Genomic DNA, 26,147 nt, shown 5'->3' with positions numbered 1-26,147 from the left:
AGAAAAGCCTTTTAAATAGGAAGAAAAACAGCATGTTGTAAAATACCACCGAGTAAAACACTGAAGGGGAAAGGTTATACATATTTAAATAATATTTAAACAGAACCGTGAACAATCTTATGTGCACAAAAATACCAACGGGGGGAGAGCCGAGAGGGACCACCACGAGTCACGTGAAGGGCAAACGGTCAACTTTCCTGCACCTGCACCAACTTTCAATTTTTCGTACAGCGGTTGCAGAGATAAAGATGTCCAAAGATTTTAATTTTTTTTTCTTAACATAGTTGCCATAACACATGCCCTACATCATAGTTATCATAAAAAATATCCATGATTAAGCCCTAATTTGTTGAAAGTTTGGTGTCGATCGCTCAATCATTTGCAGAGGAAACAAATTTAAAAGCCAACAAAGGTGAAAAAGTGAGGGGTGGGGGAGGGGGGTGAGGGGGGAGAGGAAAGAAGAAGAAGAATCCACACAAAAAACAATATTCTTGTTCTTCCCATTCGGCCACATTTAGATCTGAGCATCACTACAAGTGCAACAAAGGATCCTCTTCAGAAGCACCATTGAACACAATGTCCAACAATCCACACCAGGTGCACCAGCATCAAACTCAGACCAGTGTCTCACACAACCAACAACCAATCAGCCAATCAAATCTCGAACTTTGAACTCTGCAAAATGAAAATAAGTGTTGGGCACTGTCAAAATAGCAATAATGGTGGCAGTTCATATGCAGCCTGTGGCTGCTTGGCTGCATCATTTTGCTGACCTCGGAAGAATGACAGGCTGAGTCAACCCACTTGGTGTTAATCCAACGACAGGACAGGGGCTCAAACTCATGTCTCAAGGCAGCCAGCTTAACTGTTAACACCAGGCTTAGAATAGCAATAATGTAATACTTCAACAGACGAAGATTTTTCAGAGAGTTTTTCCATGACTGAAATGTTTGTTTCATTGATAAGACAGAACACAAAGAAACAGATTTATAACTAGAACGGCACTTGGTAGAGCACATACCTCCACATTTATAACTAGAACGGAACTTGGTAGAGCACATACCTTCACATACCTCCAGATTTATAACTAGAACGGAACTTGGTAGAGCACAAACCTCCACATACCTTCAGATTTATAACTAGAACGGCACTTGGTAGAGCACATACCTCCAGATTTATAACTAGCACGGTACTTGGTAGAGCACATACCTCCACATACCTCCAGATTTATAACTAGAACGGAACTTGGTAGAGCACATACCTCCACATACCTCCAGATTTATAACTAGAACGGAACTTGGTAGGGCACATACCTCCAGATTTATAACTAGCACGGCACTTGGTAGAGCACATACCTCCACATACTTCCAGATTTATAACTAGAACGGAACTTGGTAGAGCACATACCTCCAGATTTATAACTAGAACGGAACTTGGTAGAGCACATACCTCCAGATTTATAACTAGCACGGTACTTGGTAGAGCACATACCTCCACATACCTCCAGATTTATAACTAGAACGGAATTTGGTAGAGCACATACCTCCACCAGGCTCAAAAGTTTACCTTTGTATCCCACTATTAGGCCGGATCTGGATTCAGACCTGAATCAAAATGCAATTTTTTGATCAAATTTAATCATATCAGATCAAATTTGATCAAATCAAATTGATCAAATGGATTGATCCATAAGAGAGTCAAATCAAAGTCAAATCAAGAGAACAAATTGCTTGTTCTTGTCACCAAACCAACTCATTCACAAAGTTTTGCCTAATCCGTCCACAACTTTTTGAGATATCATGCTATATATCGTTTTTGGTCCTATCTCTCAGTGGTGACGAATCACTTAAAAAATTATCAGATCCTTGCACTGCAATATATAAAGATTATATTTCCACAGGTGATACAGGAAATACAATCGAGCAGCATATCCACATGTGCTGATGCCCAGTTTAGAGGTATGACTTTTACATACATTCCTCCAAAAGTGTTTCTGTCACTAATCTTGTCTCCAATAGCTTCTTCACACTCCCACGGTTCCGTTTCAACATACTGAGAACCTTCAGAGTTGATAATAATGGAGGAATCAGTATCGGAGTCCGAGCTCTGAATACACTATTTCTCAATAGAAGTTGCTATTGGGATTGAGGTGAGATAATGATGTGACGTCACTGGTAAAATTGAAAATCGACATTCTAGGGCTATTTTAGACACTTTGAGATTGGCAAAAAAATACCTTTCAAATTAGACCGTGATTAATGATTTTCAATGGTTTTCAGAAAAAAAACATTTTTGCGTTCGAGTTCCCCTTTAACTTTTTTTTTTTTTTTTTTTTTTTTTTTTTTTTAATATACAATATCGAGGCTCGTGAAAGAGCGAACATTAATCACACAGAAAGACAAACCGACACATAAAACATATAACATAGGGAGCGGTAGACAAGATGGGGAGAGAGGGGGAAGGACACAAACACAACATTTGAGAGCAGGGACCGAGAGACATGGAGACATCGAGAGATCTGAGAGAGGGCGAGGGCTTTGGGGGGGGGGGCGTGGGAAGGGGGCAGTGGGAGAGGTATAAAACATATGGACACTGCCAGGACTTCCAGGAAAGAAGTTGGAATTTCAAACAAGGTGGATCTGGGGTGAATTAGCGGGGGTAGAAAAGATCAAGGTTTTGGATGGGGGAAGATAAGAGATGGTGGTGAACAGCTGTTTTAAAGACCTGGAGGGAGGAGTGGGATTGAAGGGAGTGAGGGAGTTTGTTCCAGAGGCGGGAGAAAAGAGGAATGAAAGAGTGAAGGTGAGCGGAGAGCCGAGATTTCGGCAGTTTAACCATCAGAGGGTTGCTGGCAGATCTTGTGCGACCTGTAGGAATATTTGGGGGACAGAGCACAGAGAGAGCTGGGGGTGCAAGGCCGGAGAGGAGTCGGTAGAAGACAGAAAGACCACCTACCTGCCTGCGGTGAGTGAGTGAAAGGCCCTCAGAGATAGCTTCATCGCGGGAGATTCCAATAATTCTGAAAGCTTTGGTTTCAACAGCGTGAAGCCGAGCTAGGTGTGAGGCAGGAGCACCGGCCCATAGGGGAGAACAGTATTCCATTGAGCTGCGGATGAAAGCCTTGTATGTGGTGAGGAGCTCAGGTGTGCCGAGGAAGGACTTCGCACGACGGAGGATGCCCAGTCGGCGACTGGCTTTGGAGGCCAGCTTGGAAATGTGGTTTTCCCAAGAAAGATCATGGCAGATAGTGAGACCCAAAATCTTGAGCGACAGAACTTCTTGGAGAGGATTGTTGAGAAAGTAGATGGGAGGGTTGTCCAGTCGATCTTTTCGGAGAGACATAGTAAGAGTGTGAGATTTGTCAGGATTGAAAGACATGTTCCACTTGTTTGACCAGTCTGTGATTTTGTCCAGGTCTTCAGAGAGTGAGGAGGCAGCAGACTGCCGATCTGAGGGAAGAGGAATGGAGCGGCAGAGAGTGGAGTCATCAGCAAAGAGATAGAGAGGATTTTCGAGAGAGTCAGAGAGATCATTGATGAAGACCAGAAAAAGCACGGGGCCCAGAACACTGCCTTGGGGAACTCCAGCCTGAACAGGAAGAGGAGATGAGAGAAACCCATTCAGGGCCACACGTTGACGACGACTAGAGAGGAAGTCCGCCAGCCATGCGTGGAGATTTCCATGGATACCAAAGGAGGAGAGTTTGGAGGAGTTTAATGTGACCTTTGGCCTATGTTGACCTAAAAAAGAATTGGTGGTTGAATTCAGTGACCTAATAGGTAAATCCTCTTCAAATTTCAAGTCAATAGGATGAAAATTGAGATTTTAGAAATCTGACAACGTTTTTGACCTCAAAATCAATAGGCTTCTTCCTTATGACCAACTTTACCATTTGGTGAAGTTTGGTGAAGATCGGTTTAAAATTGTGACCTGTATGCGATTGACATACAGACAGACAAACAAATAAATAAATGAACATATGTCACCCACAGGGTGAACCGTATCTTGCCAAAATGTGAAAATTCCGTTTTTTCGTCATGACGTCATCAAATGACGTCATCGCGTCAAACTGTTTACAGATCTGGGAAGCACTCATCAAGGGCATTCATATGAGGTATTACTCGATATGGTACCTACGATTTCAAAATTTGACCTTGGGGTCAATAATTTTCGACCTCCAGCGCTAACCATGAAGGTCAAGGCCGATCGCCACCAAAAACTAATCAGCTGAGCGCCGGACCATATACTAGATTCCCATGAAGTTTGGAGACGATCCGATCAAAGTTACTCAAAAAATTAGTGTTTCGTCGACCTCCATGATTGACCACAAAGTGACCTTGACCTTTGACCTTGACCTTCAAAATTTTGTGTGCTGAAGGGTATCTCTATAGGACTCTGATATGCGAAGTTACAGGAGTTTCCAATAATAACTGTGGTCTACAGAGTGATCTAAACGTGAAAAAAAATGATTAACCACAAACAAAAAAACAAAAAAATTAACATATGTCACCCACAGGGTGAACCGTATCTTGCCAAAATGTGAACATGAGTGACTTGCTTCAGGTCACACTGAGGTGAACAGAACTGCTATCCACTAGAAGCGACTCTTTGAGGAATGTCTGCCCACGAGATATTCCGATGATAATCGTTCTAGAGAGTGACCTTGAAAAATACGTGTTTGCCTTATAACGTCACCAAATGACGTCATTTATATAATGTCTAAAGCTTGACCTTGACCTATAAATGTCTAAAGCTTCACTTCGCAAAGTGACCTTGACCTTTGACCTTGACCTTAATAATTTCGTATGGTGAATAGTATGTCTTCATGACCAACGCACATGAAATATTGAAAGATTTTGATGAGAACTGAGGAAATAATTTTTTCATGAAAATTCCGTTTTTTCGTCATGACGTCATCAAATGACGTCATAGCGTCAAACTGTTTACAGATCTGGGAAGCACTCATCAAGGGCATTCATATGAGGTATTACTCGATATGGTACCTACGATTTCAAAATTTGACCTTGGGGTCAATAATTTTCGACCTCCAGCGCTAACCATGAAGGTCAAGGCCGATCGCCACCAAAAACTAATCAGCTGAGCGCCGGACCATATACTAGATTCCCATGAAGTTTGGAGACGATCCGATCAAAGTTACTCAAAAAATAAGGGTTTCGTTGACCTCCATGATTGACCGCAAAGTGACCTTGACCTTTGACCTTGACCTTCAAATTTTTGTGTGCTGAAGGGTATCTCTATAGGACTCTGATATGCGAAGTTACAGGAGTTTCCAATAATAACTGTGGTCTACAGAGTGATCTAAACGTGAAAAAAAATGATTAACCACAAACAAAAAAACAAAAAAACAAAAAAACAAACAAACAAACATACAAGCTGACTAATACATCTTGCAAAAACTTCGTTTTGGCAAGATAATAAAATAAAACATATGTCACCCACAGGGTGAACCGTATCTTGCCAAAATGTGAAAATTCCGTTTTTTCGTCATGACGTCATCAAATGACGACATAGCGTCAAACTGTTTACAGATCTGGGAAGCACTCATCAAGGGCATTCATATGAGGTATTACTCGATATGGTACCTACGATTTCAAAATTTGACCTTGGGGTCAATAATTTTCGACCTCCAGCGCTAACCATGAAGGTCAAGGCCGATCGCCACCAAAAACTAATCAGCTGAGCGCCGGACCATATACTAGATTCCCATGAAGTTTGGAGACGATCCGATCAAAGTTACTCAAAAAATAAGGGTTTCGTTGACCTCCATGATTGACCGCAAAGTGACCTTGACCTTTGACCTTGACCTTCAAAATTTTGTGTGCTGAAGGGTATCTCTATAGGACTCTGATATGCGAAGTTACAGGAGTTTCCAATAATAACTGTGGTCTACAGAGTGATCTAAACGTGAAAAAAAAATGATTAACCACAAACAAAAAAACAAAAAAAACAAAAAACAAAAAAATGAAATGAAAAAAAAATAAATGAACATATGTCACCCACAGGGTGAACCGTATCTTGCCAAAATGTGAAAATTCCGTTTTTTCGTCATGACGTCATCAAATGACGTCATAGCGTCAAACTGTTTACAGATCTGGGAAGCACTCATCAAGGGCATTCATATGAGGTATTACTCGATATGGTACCTACGATTTCAAAATTTGACCTTGGGGTCAATAATTTTCGACCTCCAGCGCTAACCATGAAGGTCAAGGCCGATCGCCACCAAAAACTAATCAGCTGAGCGCCGGACCATATACTAGATTCCCATGAAGTTTGGAGACGATCCGATCAAAGTTACTCAAAAAATTAGTGTTTCGTCGACCTCCATGATTGACCACAAAGTGACCTTGACCTTTGACCTTGACCTTCAAAATTTTGTGTGCTGAAGGGTATCTCTATAGGACTCTGATATGCGAAGTTACAGGAGTTTCCAATAATAACTGTGGTCTACAGAGTGATCTAAACGTGAAAAAAAAATGATTAACCACAAACAAAAAAACAAAATAAACATATGTCACCCACAGGGTGAACCGTATCTTGCCAAAATGTGAAAATTCCGTTTTTTCGTCATGACGTCATCAAATGACGTCATAGCGTCAAACTGTTTACAGATCTGGGAAGCACTCATCAAGGGCATTCATATGAGGTATTACTCGATATGGTACCTACGATTTCAAAATTTGACCTTGGGGTCAATAATTTTCGACCTCCAGCGCTAACCATGAAGGTCAAGGCCGATCGCCACCAAAAACTAATCAGCTGAGCGCCGGACCATATACTAGATTCCCATGAAGTTTGGAGACGATCCGATCAAAGTTACTCAAAAAATAAGGGTTTCGTTGACCTCCATGATTGACCGCAAAGTGACCTTGACCTTTGACCTTGACCTTCAAAATTTTGTGTGCTGAAGGGTATCTCTATAGGACTCTGATATGCGAAGTTACAGGAGTTTCCAATAATAACTGTGGTCTACAGAGTGATCTAAACGTGAAAAAAAATGATTAACCACAAACAAAAAAACAAAAAAACAAACAAACATACAAGCTGACTAATACATCTTGCAAAAACTTCGTTTTGGCAAGATAACAAACAAACATACAAGCTGACTAATACATCTTGCAAAAACTTCGTTTTGGCAAGATAATAAAATAAAACATATGTCACCCACAGGGTGAACCGTATCTTGCCAAAATGTGAAAATTCCGTTTTTTCGTCATGACGTCATCAAATGACGTCATAGCGTCAAACTGTTTACAGATCTGGGAAGCACTCATCAAGGGCATTCATATGAGGTATTACTCGATATGGTACCTACAATTTCAAAATTTGACCTTGGGGTCAATAATTTTCGACCTCCAGCGCTAACCATGAAGGTCAAGGCCGATCGCCACCAAAAACTAATCAGCTGAGCGCCGGACCATATACTAGATTCCCATGAAGTTTGGAGACGATCCGATCAAAGTTACTCAAAAAATAAGGGTTTCGTTGACCTCCATGATTGACCGCAAAGTGACCTTGACCTTTGACCTTGACCTTCAAAATTTTGTGTGCTGAAGGGTATCTCTATAGGACTCTGATATGCGAAGTTACAGGAGTTTCCAATAATAACTGTGGTCTACAGAGTGATCTAAACGTGAAAAAAAAATGATTAACCACAAACAAAAAAACAAAAAAACAAAAAAACAAAAAAATGAAATGAAAAAAAAATAAATGAACATATGTCACCCACAGGGTGAACCGTATCTTGCCAAAATGTGAAAATTCCGTTTTTTCGTCATGACGTCATCAAATGACGTCATAGCGTCAAACTGTTTACAGATCTGGGAAGCACTCATCAAGGGCATTCATATGAGGTATTACTCGATATGGTACCTACGATTTCAAAATTTGACCTTGGGGTCAATAATTTTCGACCTCCAGCGCTAACCATGAAGGTCAAGGCCGATCGCCACCAAAAACTAATCAGCTGAGCGCCGGTCCATATACTAGATTCCCATGAAGTTTGGAGACGATCCGATCAAAGTTACTCAAAAAATTAGTGTTTCGTCGACCTCCATGATTGACCACAAAGTGACCTTGACCTTTGACCTTGACCTTCAAAATTTTGTGTGCTGAAGGGTATCTCTATAGGACTCTGATATGCGAAGTTACAGGAGTTTCCAATAATAACTGTGGTCTACAGAGTGATCTAAACGTGAAAAAAAAATGATTAACCACAAACAAAAAAACAAAATAAACATATGTCACCCACAGGGTGAACCGTATCTTGCCAAAATGTGAAAATTCCGTTTTTTCGTCATGACGTCATCAAATGACGTCATAGCGTCAAACTGTTTACAGATCTGGGAAGCACTCATCAAGGGCATTCATATGAGGTATTACTCGATATGGTACCTACGATTTCAAAATTTGACCTTGGGGTCAATAATTTTCGACCTCCAGCGCTAACCATGAAGGTCAAGGCCGATCGCCACCAAAAACTAATCAGCTGAGCGCCGGACCATATACTAGATTCCCATGAAGTTTGGAGACGATCCGATCAAAGTTACTCAAAAAATAAGGGTTTCGTTGACCTCCATGATTGACCGCAAAGTGACCTTGACCTTTGACCTTGACCTTCAAAATTTTGTGTGCTGAAGGGTATCTCTATGGGACTCTGATATGCGAAGTTACAGGAGTTTCCAATAATAACTGTGGTCTACAGAGTGATCTAAACGTGAAAAAAAATGATTAACCACAAACAAAAAAAACAAACAAATAACCACAAACAAAAAAACAAAAAAACAAACAAACAAACAAACATACAAGCTGACTAATACATCTTGCAAAAACTTCGTTTTGGCAAGATAACAAACAAACATACAAGCTGACTAATACATCTTGCAAAAACTTCGTTTTGGCAAGATAACAAACAAACAAACATACAAGCTGACTAATACATCTTGCAAAAACTTCGTTTTGGCAAGATAAATATGTCACCCACAGGGTGAACCGTATCTTGCCAAAATGTGAAAATTCCGTTTTTTCGTCATGACGTCATCAAATGACGTCATAGCGTCAAACTGTTTACAGATCTGGGAAGCACTCATCAAGGGCATTCATATGAGGTATTACTCGATATGGTACCTACGATTTCAAAATTTGACCTTGGGGTCAATAATTTTCGACCTCCAGCGCTAACCATGAAGGTCAAGGCCGATCGCCACCAAAAACTAATCAGCTGAGCGCCGGACCATATACTAGATTCCCATGAAGTTTGGAGACGATCCGATCAAAGTTACTCAAAAAATAAGGGTTTCGTTGACCTCCATGATTGACCGCAAAGTGACCTTGACCTTTGACCTTGACCTTCAAAATTTTGTGTGCTGAAGGGTATCTCTATAGGACTCTGATATGCGAAGTTACAGGAGTTTCCAATAATAACTGTGGTCTACAGAGTGATCTAAACGTGAAAAAAAAATGATTAACCACAAACAAAAAAACAAAAAAAACAAAAAACAAAAAAATGAAATGAAAAAAAAATAAATGAACATATGTCACCCACAGGGTGAACCGTATCTTGCCAAAATGTGAAAATTCCGTTTTTTCGTCATGACGTCATCAAATGACGTCATAGCGTCAAACTGTTTACAGATCTGGGAAGCACTCATCAAGGGCATTCATATGAGGTATTACTCGATATGGTACCTACGATTTCAAAATTTGACCTTGGGGTCAATAATTTTCGACCTCCAGCGCTAACCATGAAGGTCAAGGCCGATCGCCACCAAAAACTAATCAGCTGAGCGCCGGACCATATACTAGATTCCCATGAAGTTTGGAGACGATCCGATCAAAGTTACTCAAAAAATTAGTGTTTCGTCGACCTCCATGATTGACCACAAAGTGACCTTGACCTTTGACCTTGACCTTCAAAATTTTGTGTGCTGAAGGGTATCTCTATAGGACTCTGATATGCGAAGTTACAGGAGTTTCCAATAATAACTGTGGTCTACAGAGTGATCTAAACGTGAAAAAAAAATGATTAACCACAAACAAAAAAACAAAATAAACATATGTCACCCACAGGGTGAACCGTATCTTGCCAAAATGTGAAAATTCCGTTTTTTCGTCATGACGTCATCAAATGACGTCATAGCGTCAAACTGTTTACAGATCTGGGAAGCACTCATCAAGGGCATTCATATGAGGTATTACTCGATATGGTACCTACGATTTCAAAATTTGACCTTGGGGTCAATAATTTTCGACCTCCAGCGCTAACCATGAAGGTCAAGGCCGATCGCCACCAAAAACTAATCAGCTGAGCGCCGGACCATATACTAGATTCCCATGAAGTTTGGAGACGATCCGATCAAAGTTACTCAAAAAATAAGGGTTTCGTTGACCTCCATGATTGACCGCAAAGTGACCTTGACCTTTGACCTTGACCTTCAAAATTTTGTGTGCTGAAGGGTATCTCTATAGGACTCTGATATGCGAAGTTACAGGAGTTTCCAATAATAACTGTGGTCTACAGAGTGATCTAAACGTGAAAAAAAATGATTAACCACAAACAAAAAAACAAAAAAACAAACAAACAAACATACAAGCTGACTAATACATCTTGCAAAAACTTCGTTTTGGCAAGATAACAAACAAACAAACATACAAGCTGACTAATACATCTTGCAAAAACTTCGTTTTGGCAAGATAACAAACAGACAGACAAACAGACAGACATAATAACGCACAAGGCCAACCAATATACGTGAAAAATCTTCGACCATGGGGTGTAACCATAACCTCCATCCACCTTTGGTGGTGTAGGTTATCAACAAATTAAAAGGGATTAAACAAAAAAAAGCATTTACAGATGTGAACTTGCAAAATAATTTCAATCCTTTTGCCATTTCACCTTCTCTTTCATTCTCATTAATGTGAAGGTTTTTTTTTTTTTTAATCATTCTTTCCTCTTGCAACCTTATTCAGACCAAGGTGTTTTGAACTTTTCCATTTCACATATGCAGAAGACCAAGAAGAGGTAAATGGTAAAGTGCCATGAGAAATTAAACGGATATGCAAGTTGGACGAGGTGAGAGGAGAGGACATTAGAGGAAAGGAAGGTTAATAAACTAGTTGAATCCAAACTTTGAGTAAGGTTGCAAGAGGAAATAAGTGTAACGTAGGACACACAGGGTCTTAAGAATCTTTATTCATCCAATGGCCAAGAAAAAATAAAGAAAGGACTTTGGTCACTGTACCGTAAGTTGCAGGACGATGGGCCAGGGCAAAACGATCCTTCTCGAGGTTGGGGATCTCCACTCCCTTCAAGCCCCAAAACACTCCGAGACAACAACTGGTGCACATTAAGGACGAGCCCCACAAGGAAAGGAAATGTGACACGGTGTATGGTGTAAGTTGCGATCAGGTGGACTGCAAGAATCATCGCATCGGGGAGATGCAACAGTCCCCGAAAGCTAGGATGAGCCAACATTGTAGGCCAATCCCCAAATACCACCGGCCATACTTCGAGCAAGTGGTTGAGTGTGACGTAAAGAAATCTATTTGGGAGAGTCGAGGGACTGACATTCATCAAGAAGTGAGGTCTCCAGACGCATGGGACCAGGCATCAAGAGGTTCTTAGTGACTTTTCACATGAGCAGAGGTCCCCTTGCCATGAGAGAAAAGGTCACCTGATACTCAACAGCACTCATCACATGACCATCACCACCAACGATCATAAATTGATGCTCCGCACAGCATATAATCGAAGAGTGGCCAATTGAAATAAAGTCATTGCCAGCTGAAACCGATTGGATAATCAACACAATGTCACATTTGGAGCGAGTCCAATTCCAGTACGGGACTTCATCTCTCGTCATCGTATCTTCCTGGATGAATCGTACCTTTCATCAATTTATATTCATCCACCTTGAGTCTTGTCCTACAGAAGTATTTTTCTTTGTTTTAAGGTATCAATTCAAGTTCTTCAACAATTCCCGGGATGACGAAAGTGTGAGCTCCCCCTGGAGGGCGACAATTGTGTTCTGCCCATCTCCTCATTGAAAGGTTGTATTGTGGGACCTTCATCCCAAGTGTAGGTCAAATCAATCCATTGTGGCATTGGTGGAAATACTCCTTCTGTTGGTGACCATTCACTTCTTATTGTTTTCTTCAACTTAGTCTTCCATTTGTTTATTTTCTTCATCTTTGAATGTTTTCTGTTGGGATATATTTACTTTCATCAAAATTAGGATCTGTCGCCCAACATAATCTTTACACCGAAACAGCAGCTCACGCATTAATCTTGAAAAGTTTTGCCTGGCGTATTCCCTTACCTGCATTAACGTAAGTTTTTCTTGTCCTTTGACCATTTTTTTGGTTATATTATTTGGTCTGGGGAACATTTCCCATTTGTTTCGTCTGACTAGCTCCACTATCTCCTCAATTCTGTCTTTTCATAGGTCTGGGAGTACCATAGATGATAGATGCAACCAATATCGTCTTCTTTGTACAACTGTCTCCACGTTTGAAGATATTTTTGACTTTTGCAGTTGATCCTTGAAACGTTTTCCTTTTCCGTGTGTTCCCCATGCCTCGTGCGTGAAATACGCTTAACAAATGAGGGCAATCTCTTCGTCAGTATATTTCAGCTCATCCAAATTTCCACCTCTTCTGCTCCGAGCTTACTTTATTCATGTTGTTTTTTGAGAAAGGTAGCACTTCTATATACTTCAGTGTATAGCTCTATATCATAAGATTGAGATCTTCTTCGTCACTGCAAAATATTTTATAATTTGTTTCCCCAACATGGATCAAATGTAACTGCATTGTCATCTTCTGAGCAAATGATTTACGACACACAGTGCACCGATATGGCTTCCCCATTGGTTGTAATCTCCGTTTGCGGGTTTCAGAAGGTGGAACGGAATGCTCCCAGGATTCAAGCTATCCACCTCCGTTTCGGGAAATTATCACGTTTCAAGGACCAAGTTGTGCACTTTTATTATTCTCATATCTTTGTTCTGAGTGCTCTCTTCAGGATCGTCAATGAACTCCAGGCAGCCTGGGGTTCATTGACGCATCGTTGGGGTTGTATTTATTTGTTTTGTTTTCCTGTTTAGTGTCCTGCACTTGCACATATTTTTGGAAGCTTACTGCTAGATGGATTAAGGATACCTTTTCAAATTTGTTGTTTTCTTGCTCATGCACAAATATCATTCGATAGTCTGTTGAACTTTTCACACACTCCGCTAGTCCGACACACACTGTTCTGTGCACTTGCTTAAGCTCCATCAGACCGCCTCCCCCTTCTCGTCTCGGCAAGTAAAATCTTGGAATGCATTTGTTTTTGTAGAATATCTTGTGAATAGTTAGAAGTTTCCTTGTTTTGGTGTCTAAGTTGTTGATCTCCGATTGTGGCCGGTTTATAATTGCACAGCTATACTGGAATACCGGTACTGCAAGCTGGTTTACAGCTTTGATTTTGTTCATTGGAGAGAGGGATGACTTCAGAATTAGTCTTACTCTGTGTGGGTAATCTTTGCTGATTATGTTACACATTCTTTTGTGTTGTACCTGGGTACCTTCTTCTATTCGGAGGCATTTGTACGATGTTTCGTTTTCTAATTCCTGTATTGTTGTCCTTTCATCGAATAAGATATTGTGTGTGTTCTTTTTGTTTTACCAGATAGAAATGTGCATTTGGCACATTTGTCAAAACCAAATTCCATTTGAATGTCCTCCGAGTAGCGCTTTACTAGTTTGAGTTGATCGGCCAATTTGTTATCATTCAGTGCCAAAAGTTTTAGTTCGTCCATGCACAGTAGATGTGTCACCTTCCTAAGTTATTTGCCCATTTTTAATTTGGCCATAAGATTGTATCCGTGTCCTTGTTCATTAATGAGGTTACTCAGTGGGTCCAGAGCCAGACAAAACAAAAGGGGAAAGGCTGTAACCTTGTAAGATACCACGTCATATCTTTACCCATGGGATTTCAATTCTTCCTTCCAAGTGAGGTAGTATCAGCATTGTATTCCAAAGTGTCATTCCTTTCTCTATCAGTGTGACTATTGTAGAGTAGACGTTATTAAATAATTCTAATCAGAATAAGCATAATTCTAATCAGAATAAAAATAATGAAACTGAACTATGAAATTAAATAATTACTGCTCAGCAGCAGTTCGTGCTGAACAAACTGGCAGGCAGGTGCAGTGTAATAGCCAAGGAATGGTACGGACCACTCGAGTGGCTGATGTTTATGCATGAGGCAAGGAAAGCTGTAGGGTCACTTGGCTGAGTGAACTAGCTTGGAATATTACAGGTGTGTAAAGAAAGTTTGCCAAACCTTAAAAGGAGATGTTGTTCCCAAGCTGTTGTTCCCAACTGCAGTTTGACATTTGACCCACAAAGGGAGTAGTAATGATAAAATCTGAGCTCTCCTGCACTAATATCCAGGGCTATGTAACGCCCACCTTGGAGTTTTGTATATAAGTGGTGGAGTTTTCTACAATATTCAGAGATTGGTGTGGTGCTTGTACCAGACAATCTTTCCACATGTGTGATGTAATAAACAATCTTGTTATCTGGAAGTTTGTATTGTGGAAATTAAATAAGCATTGCATTGCTTCGACACTATTTGGAGGTCAACTTTGTATATTTGCATGCATTTTATAGTCCATGAATGTGGGACACCATCAATGGCTTTTTGTCATCTATCCGGGCTGTGGATAAGTTGGTTTGGCAAAGCTTGCAATTTTTGAGTATGGTCTTGTTAAATAGCAAATGGTCTCTTGTTCCATAACATCGTCTCTCACATCCTTTTTGTTCTGTCTCTAAAGCTCCTTGTTGAGTGAGGTGTTCGTAAATTTCATCGGTGATTAATCCTGTTAAAAGTTTGTATGCTATTGGTAGGCATGTTATCGGTCTGCATTTGTGAGGTAGACGAGTTTCATTGGATTTTGGGATGAGAACAGTGTTGCCTTCTGTGAACCATTGATCCATTGACTGTTTCCCTTTGATGAGTTTGTTAAATGCTTCAGTCTAGTGATGGTTGACAGAATACAGTTGTTTTAACTAGTTGTTTGGCTCTTCCCTGCAGTATGGTTCCTCACGTGTGTCCTGCAGGCAGAGCTGCTGCGGAATGATTTATCACAGCGACTGCACTTAAACGGCTTCTCCCCAGTGTGAATCCTCATGTGTACCTTGCACAGATCATTCCTACTGAATGATCTGCTGCATACAGTGCACTTATATGGCTTCTCTCCAGTATGGGTTCTCATATGTACCTGACATTGTGCATTGTTACTGAATGATTTGATGCACATAGTGCACACATACGGTTTCTCCCCAGTGTGGGTTCTTGTATGTATAAGGTGGGACGAAAGGCCAACGTATGATTTATTACAAAAAGTGCACTTGTATGGCTTTTCTCCAGAATGGGACCTCATATGTACCTTGCAAACTGACATGCTGCCGAAATATTTATTGCATTCACCGCACTTGTACGGCTTCTCTCCAGTATGGGTTCTCATATGTACCTGACATTGTGCATTGTTACTGACTGATTTGCTGCACATAGTGCACACATACGGTTTCTCCCCAGTGTGGGTTCTTGTATGTATAAGGTGGGACGAAAGGCCAACGTACGATTTATTACAAAAAGTGCACTTGTATGGCTTTTCTCCAGAATGGGACCTCATATGTACCTTGCAAACCGACATGCTGCCGAAATATTTATTGCATTCACCGCACTTGTACGGCTTCTCGCCAGTATGGGTCCTCATATGACACTGACATTGTGCCTTGGTGCGGAATAATTTATGACAGATGCTGCACTTGAACAACTTCTCTTCAGTATGAATCTTCATGTGGTTCTTGCAGTTTGAATAATGACCAAATGATTTACTGCACACTGTGCACTGATACGGCTTCTCATTAGTATGGGTCCTCATGTGTCCCAGGCAGTTTGAGGCCTGCAAAAATGATTTATTGCACACGGTGCACTTGTGCAGCTTCTCACGTTGGTTGCTATCTCCATCAGTATGAATCTTCATGTGTTTCTTGCAGTTTGAATAAAGACTAAATGACTTGCTGCACACTGTGCACTGATATGGCTTCTCACCAGTATGCGTCCTCATGTGTCTCAGGTAGGTTGAGGACTGAAAAAATGATTTATTGCACACAGTGCACTTGTACGGCTTCTCAGCAGTATGACTCCTCCTCATGTGTTCCTGACATTGTGAGTTAGTCCGGAATAATTTATTGCAGCTGCTGCACTTGAATGATTTATCTCCATTATGAATCTTCCTGTGTCTGCTGTAGGTCGAGCAATTAATAAACGATTTGCTGCACACGTTGCATTTGTACGGCTTCTCCCCAGTGTGAATCCTCATGTGCGATTGCCATGTTGATGACTGAATGAATGATTTTTTGCACACACTGCACTTGTATGGCTTCTCCCCAGTGTGTGTACGCATATGCATATGGCAGTTTGATTTCTGACTGAATGATTTGCTGCACAAAGTACACTTAAACGGTTTCTCTCCGGTATGAATACTCATGTGCGCCTGGAAATTTGACTTGCATTTTGATGATTCATTACAGATGTGGCATTTGTATGGCTTTTCCCCAGGATGTGTCCTCATGTGTGCCCGGTATAAAGAGTTCTGAATAAATGATTCGTTGCAAACATGACACGTGTACGGTATTTCGCCAATATGTGTCCTCATGTGATTCTGATAGGTTGAGATGTCAGGGAGTAATTTGAAACAAACACAGCACTTGAACTGATTCTCTGAAGAGTGGGTCATCAGGTGTACCTGATAGGTTGAAATGCAACCGAATGATTGATTGCACATGGTGCACCTGTGTACGTCTTCAGAAGTGAGAATCTTCAACTGTTCTGGTCGATGAATACTTTTCTGTTTGTCATCCATAGAATTATTGTGTTGCTGCGAATAATTTTCAGTGAATGTTACAGTATTCTTGGTAATCGACAACATCCTTGTGATTGGGGTCCGTTTCTCTGAAGATTGGTAAGAAAAAAAGGAGATTTGTCACACGGATGCAAAAACAACATCAACATATGAGGATGCATTTTAAAAACAGACATGAATCAGGAAACTTTCACTTTAATGAAGACTTCACCTGGAAGTCAATCAATATATTTTTGAGCTAACCATTTACCTTTGCAAGTACTTTAACCATGCAAGTGGAGAGAGAGGTACAAAAGTGGAACAGAACAAAAGTTTCAGAAACAACACCTTTGATGAGACTTCAGGCAACTGCGAAGACGGATTCGTTTCGAGAACTTTACACAGAGAACCTTAAAGCTTGTATTGGGGAACTAGAATGGCACTCGGTAGTGCGCATATCTCTGCCAGGCTGAACAGTTTAAGTTTTATAACCTACTGTGATAGGTCGGATCAGGATCTGGACCTGAACCAAAATTTAATCGGCTTGTTTGTGTCACCTAACCAACTCGTCCACCAAGTTTCATCCGAATCCATCCACAATTTTTGAAATATCATGCTATATAATGTTCTTGGCCCCGTCGAAAGCATCGCTTAAAGATTCAAAAATTCTCGTATCCAGATCCGGATCCGGATCTTCACCAAAAATCTAATCAATTCTTCATTGTCACACAACCAACCTGTCCAGCAAGTTCTGTCCAAATCCGCCCACAATTTTTTGAGATATCCTGTTCACAGACAAACAGACAGACTGCCAGGGGTGAAAACATAACCTCCATCCACCCTCGGATATGGTCCTGGAAAATGCTGTGAAAGTTGTAACTGCGAATATGGCAGCATTGTTTAAAGGAGAAAGGGGGGGATAGGTTCCTGGCATTTAAAAATCTGTGAATATCGAAGCAATATCCACGAATGTCAAGGCAAATCCCACAAATGTTACGGAAAACCCGTGAATGTCGATGAAAATCCACGAATGTCGATGAAAATCCATGAATGTCGATGAAAATCCGCGAATGTCGATGAAAATCCGCGAATGTCGATGAAAATCCGCGAATGTCGATGAAAATCCACGAATGTCGATGAAAATCCACGAATGTCGATGAAAATCCGAGAATGTCCATGAAAATCCGCGAATGTTGATGAAAATCCGCGAATGTCGATGAAAATCCGCGAATGTCGATGAAAATCCGCGAATGTCGATGAAAATCCACGAATGTCGATGAAAATCCACGAATGTCGATGAAAATCCACGAATGTCGATGAAAATCCACGAATGTCGATGAAAATCCACGAATGTCGATGAAAATCCACGAATGTCGATGAAAATCCACGAATGTCGATGAAAATCCACGAATGTCGATGAAAATCCACGAATGTCCATGAAAATCCGCGAATGTCCATGAAAATCCACGAGCGTTGATGAAAATCCGCAAATGTCGATGAAAATCCACGAATGCCAATGAAAATCTGCGAATGTCGATGAAAATCCACAACTTCATGCCTCTCCTCAGTGTTGTCGGGAAAGCCTCTAAAGTTCTTCACTGCCTGCGACCACAGGTTGTGCCAGCACACGTTGATGGTAGAGGCTCTTACTTCATCCAGTGACTCCTTGATGGTGCTGATGCAGAGGGCAATGTTGAACTCTCTCCAACATTGCCCGACAGTGAGCCATGGGTCTGAGCGCATCGCATCCAAAATGCGCGAAAGGTGTGGTGGGTGTAATATGTTTTAAACATGGAGATTACACCTTGGTTGAGTCACTGGATTAGGGAGGTGGTGTTGGGCTGCATGAATATCTCCTCGACGTTTAGGTGTGCCACGTCCAGTTACCCGGGGTGGCCAGGAACGTTGCCCATGAGCAGGAGAACCTTGAACACAATATTTTGTCTGCCAGGTATCTCTCCATCTGAGGGACAAAACAATTATGAAACCAATCCATGAAGATTAATGCCGTCACCAAGGCTTTCCTGTTGGACCTCTAACACATGGCAGAGTTTGCTTGTTCTTGCCCTTGAGGGCACGTGGGTTCAGAGAATGGTACAACATCATGGGTTTCATCATACAGTCCTCCTTTGCATATGCACAGAGGAGAAGAGATACCCAGTCCTTGGCAGCCTTTAATCCCGATGCTGTCCTCTTGAGTTTAGAGATGGAAGTTCTCGTGGGCATTTTTTTTCGAGAAGTGGCCGGTCTCATCAGCATTGAAGACCTGCTCTGGGAGGTATCCTTTCTCGTTGATCAGCTTCGTGAGTTGAGCAGGGAACCTTTTGGCCACCTCAAGGTCTGAGAAGGCATGCTCCTCTCTGAGCTTTACATTTTTGAGACCATACCATTTCTTGAAATGATGGAACCATCCCCTGCTTGCTATGAATGAACTGGCACTGCTCGTACCATCATCGCTGAGCGCATCACCCATGCTCCCACCACCCGCGCCAGACAGATGATCGTAAATAAGTTTCACCTTTGCAAAAATGAGAGGTCCACTCAAAGGCATACTCTTCTGTGTGTTGTCCTCTATCCATACACTGAGAAACTTCTCCATCCTTTCTATGTGGACGTCCCGGACCTGGACGACCACAATGGTGCTCGGTACAGAGTCGCAGCAACACAACATTATGTAGCGAATGGTGGATTTGTTGACACCGTAATGCCTGCCCACAGAAGCCACACTCTCTTCTCTTGGAAGCCGGTCAAGCAGCTCCACTTTCCGGCTCAGGCTCATCACTTTCTTCTGCCTCTTGGTAGTCGACGCATCTCCGGCATTGGTCTTGCACTTGGGAGCCATGATTGAATAATGAGCAGAGTGAGAGGCAAAAACGCATGTCAAAGCAACAGGACGAGAAGAATGATTGAGACTCAAGACATGTTGGGCACATGTATGCATGCGGGCATTGTGGGTAGCTCCGGAATGGGTGAGTAGTCTGCTCATTATTTCTGGGGGATGTTATCAGGTAATGCTGTATTAGGCAGTTGGTAATAGATGTGGTACAGCGTTTTCATTATTTAAATGCTAGGATGATGCCGTATAGAGCAACTGCTAATTGTGCTAATAGATACGGCGATGCGTTTTCATTGTATAACTTGCGGGGGATGACGTGTTATGCAACAGGTGGTAGATGTTGTGAAGTATTTTCATTGTTTAACAGGTAGGATGATGCCGTATGGGGCAGTTCCAAATTGTGCTAATAGATACAGTCCCCGGTGTGTACCCTGGTTTAGAATAGGTACACCGTATCCCTGCGTGTCGGAAGAGGCGACTAAAAGGGTTGGCATCAGGAAGGGCATCCGGCCAGAAAAACAATGCCTCAAAAAGAGAACCATGACAATTACAACTACATATGGGCAGGGCACAGCCCAAAGTACCCCGTGGGGGACCCCACTGCCTCTCGTCAAAACTCAAGGTGGGGAACCCGATCGAAGCAAGGGTGGAAATCACTCCATTTATGACGACGAAACGTCTGATGTCCGACGTGGAGATCGGTTTCTGAGGTTTGGGACATGGAATGTAGGGACAATGACAGGGAGATCAGGGGAAGTGGTGGAAGTATAGGTCAGAAGAAGAGTGGACATATGTTGTGTGCAGGAGACTAGATGGAAGGGAAGTGGTGTGAGAATGGTGAAGGGTAGGCAGGGACAGAAATACAAGTTTGTGTGGCAAGGGTACCCAGAAGGCGTGCATGGTGTTGGTGTCCTGTTTTCTGAGGAGTTTGTAGACAGTGTGGTGAGTGTGACGAGAGTGAGTGATAGGTTGATGATGGTGAAAATGATGATTGCAAAGCTCTTGGTGAACGTTACATCGGGATATGCTCCGTAGGTTGGTCGGAGTGATGAAGAGAAGGACAAGTTCTGCTGTGCAATAGAGAAGCTGATGGAAAACGTGAAAGATGAGGAAGTTGTTGTGGTAGGAGGAGACCTAAATGGACATGTGGGAATGAGTATGGATTGTTTTGAGGGAGTTCATGGGGGTTACGGATATGGTGTGAGAAATGGAGATGGTGAAGGGATTTTGGAGTTTGCTGATGGAGCTGATTTGTTGATTTGTAATACTCAGTTCCAGAAAGAGGATAATAAGCTTGTTACATACACGTCAGGTGGGTCGATGACAACCATTGACTACCTGATGGTGCATAGGCGAGAAAGGGAGCACCTCCGGGACACAAAGGTGATCCAGGGGGAGGAGGCTGTTTCACAGCACCACTTGGTTGTCTGCGACATAAGGGTGAACGGTGCGAGGAGAGCTCAGCGGGTGAAGTACCAACCGAGAATGAAGGTGTGGAGGTTGAAAGAGGTGACAGTGAGGGAGGCATTAAAAGAGAGGCTGAGTATGGTAGAGGATGATGTAGTTGAGCTTGAAAGTGGTTGGATGTCAATGAAAGATAATCTTTTGGGAGCCGTTGGTGAGGTATGTGGATGGACAAAAGGACCACCGAGGCACTCGGAAACATGGTGGTGGGATGATGAAGTTGGAAAGAGGATTGACGAGAAGAGGAAGAAGTTCAAGGAGTGGCAGAAGGCGAAGAATACGGGGGCAGAAAAGGCAGAGCATGAAAGTTATAAGGCAGCCAAGAAAGCTGCAAAGAAAGGTAGCAAAGGCACAGGAGGCATCGAGGAAAATGTTTGGAGAACGCTCGGGTTCGGAAGAGGGTCAGAGAGCGGTATTCAGGATTGCAAAGCAGATAGCGAAATAGAGGTGTGATGTGATGGGGGGTGAGTTGCTTGAAGGATGAAGTGGGACAAATTGTTGTGGACCCAGATGGAATTAAAGGAAGATGGAAGAGATATATGGAAATACTGTTGAATACAGAGAATGAATGGGATGGCAACATAGAGAGTAACCCAGTTTTAGGACCGGCAGAGAAGATAACTGAGAAGGAAGTCGAGGAAGCGATAAAAGCAATGAAGAGTAGAAAAGCGGGAGGGCCGACGGGAGTTGTGGGAGATATGTTGAAGGCAGCAGGAAGTTGGGGTGTGAAGAGAATGAAAGAGATCTTAAATCTGGTGGTGAAAGAAGGCCGCATTCCAGTGGATTGGGAACTGAGTACCCCTCGTCCATCGATACAAGGGGAAAGGTGACCCTCTGGACTGTGGCTCGTATCGAGCGATAAAGTTATTGGAGCATGGAATGAAGGTATTGGAAATGGTGTTGGAGAGGAGGACAAGGAAGAAAGTGAAGATCGACGAAATGCAGTTTGGATTTATGCCAGGAAGAGGAACGACAGACGCGCTTTTTATTGTAAGGCAGTTGCAGGAGAAGTACATGGAGAAGAGGAAGAAGTTGTTTCTTGGGTTTGTTGATCTGGAGAAAGCATTCAATAGGGTTCCACGCAAAGTAGTGACATGGGCATTGAGGAAGTTCGGAGTGGAGGAATGGTTGATCAGAGTTGTGATGGAAATGTACGAAAGACGGTGCACAGCTGTAAGGACGAAGGACGGGAACAGTGGTGAGTTTGAGGTGAAGGTGGGAGTGCATCAGGGGTCGGTACTAAATCCACTACTATTTGTAGCTGTGGAGGTGCTGGCTCGGAACGTAAAGGCGGGTTTACCGTGGAAGTTGTTGTATGCAGATGATCTGGTGTTGATTGCAGAAAGTATGGATGGACTGAAGGAGAAGATGAACAAGTGGAAGGAATGTATGGAGACAAAAGGTCTGAAGGTGAATATCGGAAAGACGAAGGTGATGGCAAGTGGTAAAGCATGTTGTGGAAAGAAGGTGGAAAGAACTGGGAAGTGGCCGTGTGCTGTGTGCAGGAAGGGTGTCGGAGTGAACTCCATTCAATGTACAATGTGCGCTCAGTGGGTTCATCAAAAATGTAGTGGTCTGAGAGGGTCATTAACCAGTGTGGCAGCTACATTCAAGTGTAAGGTGCGCACAGAGGGAACTGCAGATGGAGGAAATGTTGAGTTGGATCTTGGAGATGGCGTGAAGCTGGGAGGTGTGAAAACATTTTGCTACCTCAGAGACATGCTGAATGGAGAAGGTGGATCAGACTCGGCAACGGTTGCTCGAGTGAGATGTGCATGGAAGAAGTTTCGGGAACTGAGTGGTATGCTGATGAGGAGGGGAGTGTCGTTGAAGCTGAAGGGAAAGGTGTATGCTGCATGTGTGAGAAGTGTTATGACTTATGGGAGCGAAACATGGGTAATGAACGTAGAGCAGCAACGAAGGCTGGAAAGGGTGGAAATGCCAATGTTTCGGTGGATGTGTGGAGTATCGTAGAGAGAGAGGAAGACAAATGATGAATTGCGAAAGATGATGGGAATAGAGCCTGTGATTGATGCTGTGAAGAGGAACAGGTTGAGATGGTTTGGTCATGTGTTGAGGAAGGATTAAAGTGACTGGTTGAGAAGAGTGCTGGAAATGAATGTAGAAGGAAGTAGAGGACGGGGAAGACCGAGAAAGACTTGGCTAAAGATGGTGGAAGAAGAAATGCGGGGAAGGGGGTGAACAAGGGGAGGTGCAGAAAATAGGGCAAAATGGAGAAGATTGTCATGGGGACCGCAAGGCTCACCCCTGCTCTTGCAGGGAAAATGGCCCTAAAATGCCTGTTGTTGTTGTTGTTGTTGTAGATAGTGATGTGTTTTCATTCTTTCACTTGTGGGGGATGATGTGATCCGCAGCTGGTGGGAACAAACTCCCTCACTCTATTCAATCCCACTCCTCCCTTCAGGTCTTTAAAACAGCTATTCACCACCATCTCTTCTCTTCCCCCGTCCAAAACCGTAATCTTTTCGACCCCCATTAAAACACCCCAAATCCACCTATTTCAATCTCCAACTTCCAACTTCTTTCCTGAAAGTCCAAGTCGTGTTCATTTGTTTTATACTGTGTGTACCCCCCTTCCCTACCTCCACCCTCTCCCCCAACCCCCCAAGCCCTCTCCCTCCCACAGATCTACCAACGTCTCTGTTCTCAACTGTTGTTGTGCTTGTATGCTTTCCTCTCTCTCCCCATCTTGTATCCAACTCCCTTTATTGTGTTTTATGTGTCCGTGCATGTTTTCGTGTTGAATGTGTTAGCTCTTTGACGAGTCTGGATTCTGTATACAGACAAAAAAACGAAAAAAAAAATTCCCACTGTGAACATTGCTTCGCAGGATATCCCACCAGCTGCATAATACGTCATCCCTCACGAGTTAATGTACAGAATAAAAACACTCCACCGTATCTATTAGTGCAATTATCTGTCCTCATTTTCCCTACTGAAAGAATGCCCCGACATTCGCAGGATTTTCCTCGACATTCGCGGGACATTCATCAGCATTTGTGGGATTGTTATCGATATTCGCAGGATTTTCAGACATTCACGGGATTTCCATCGACATTCGCGGGACTTTCATAGACATTCGTGGGACTTTCATAGACATTCGCGGGACTTTCATAGACATTCGCGGGACTTTCATAGACATTCGCGGGACTTTCATAGACATTCGCGGACTTTCATAGACATTCGCGGGACTTTCATAGACATTCACGGGACTTTCATAGACATTCGCGGGACTTTCATAGACATTCGCGGGACTTTCATAGACATTCGCGGGACTTTCATAGACATTCGCGGGAGTTTCATAGACATTCGCGGGACTTTCATAGACATTCGCGGGACTTTCCTCGACATTCGTGGGATTGTCATCAACATTCGCGGGATTGTCGACATTCGTGGGATTATCATTGACATTCGTGGGATTATCATTGACATTCGCGGGATTTTCCTCGACATTCACAGGATTTCCTCGATATTTGTGGAATTTTTCTCGACATTCGTGGAATTTTCACGAATCAGGAACCTCCAGGAACCTATCCCTTCTTTTACCATTGAAACAATGCCCCCACATTCACGGTTCTGACATTCGCAGTTCCGACATTCGCAGTTCCGACATTCGCAGTTCCGACATTCGCAGTTCCGACATTCGCAGTTCCGACATTCGCAGTTCCGACATTCGCAGTTCCGACATTCGCAGTTCCGACATTCGCAGTTCCGACATTCGCAGTTCCGACATTCGCAGTTCCGACATTCGCGGCATTTTCCAGGATTGTATCCCCCACAAATGCCCTCAAACTGTATGCCTATCTTTGACCGATTACATCAGTGTTTGAGTCATGTGCAGTCGATTAGATCAAGTAGACAGATAATGTAGCAAAAGAGTGAGTCTTTCCTTGAGAGAAATCTCACCTATAGAACAGTCATGGATATTAATACCTAAGCTCCATCTCCTTTCAAACCTCCAAGTGTGTCTGTTCTGCTTCTTTTTCCCACCATTTTGTGTGTCCAGTTTGTTTTGAAAAATGCCTCCGGGGTCAAATTTATTACAAAACCCAATTTATAACTGATGGGATGCAGTTCCCGATTGGAGCATGAACCACATTCTCACTACTCTGGTGTGCTTTCGAGTCAACTAAATCAATTAGAATGGTCTATCCGTAGAAAAGGTTCGCAGGACATGGTTCCAAAGTGGTTACTACGTGTGTGGAGTGGGGACCATTTACGTGACGATATATATGTATGTTGTGAGAGTTCATTTCAGCTTCCACTATGCTGTCCGTCAACCTTTGGTAATATTGTGGAAAGCAAGTCAAGGAAAGCAAAGCATACAAGGACAAAAGACAACGTGGATTCCAAACTCAATATTTCACAACAAAATTACCATCATCAAGTAAAATTACTTACAATATAATATAGATTATTTTGGATTCTTACCTTGTGAGGGAGAACCATTTGTAGGTTCAGGTTCCACCTTCACCACCACAATAGAAGATTCTGTCAAGAAACAAAACATGCTTCAAACAAAGTAAAGAGTAATAAAATAAAGATGATGAATAAACACGTTACATTAAAGAGCAAATACATCTACTCATGTGCAGCTTCATGCACATAGAAGAGTAAAAAGTGATACGTGTTAACACCGTTGGTACTCAAATGAACAAGGATGTAATATATAGATATTGCTGACATTTAATTTATTCTGGTGAAATTGTTATTGTGTCATCATTTCCACCCTGAATAAACAGTCACATCTTAATTTACAAATAAACATGACAGTCAAAATTGTTACATTATTGCCACACAGACAGCATGCTCCATGTCGCATAACCCTCCCTCCTGGCGGAACCGCAGAAGAAAAGGTTGAATTCCAATTTCACTGTGGGGAATAAATCCAGAACCAGACAGCTCAG

At 42.4% G+C, this 26,147-nt stretch overlaps 1 protein-coding gene across 1 annotated transcript in view; it reads right to left on the bottom strand.

The window, feature by feature from the left end:
• Window positions 1–26,147, bottom strand: part of LOC137427761 (uncharacterized) — a 142,751-nt gene that overhangs the window by 7,945 nt on the left and 108,659 nt on the right. Inside the window, exon 9 of the mRNA XM_078777267.1 lies at window positions 25,672–25,731. Coding sequence (XP_078633393.1) covers window positions 25,672–25,731 — 60 coding nt within the window. The remainder of the gene's footprint in view (window positions 1–25,671; window positions 25,732–26,147) is intronic.

Source organism: Myxine glutinosa, chromosome 5 (genome assembly GCF_964187855.1).
Source record: "Myxine glutinosa chromosome 5, kmMyxGlut1.1, whole genome shotgun sequence".
NCBI classification, from domain to species: Eukaryota; Metazoa; Chordata; class Myxini; order Myxiniformes; family Myxinidae; genus Myxine; species Myxine glutinosa.
Note: the sequence above shows the minus strand (reverse complement) of the source record. Positions and strands in the feature narration are given on the sequence as shown.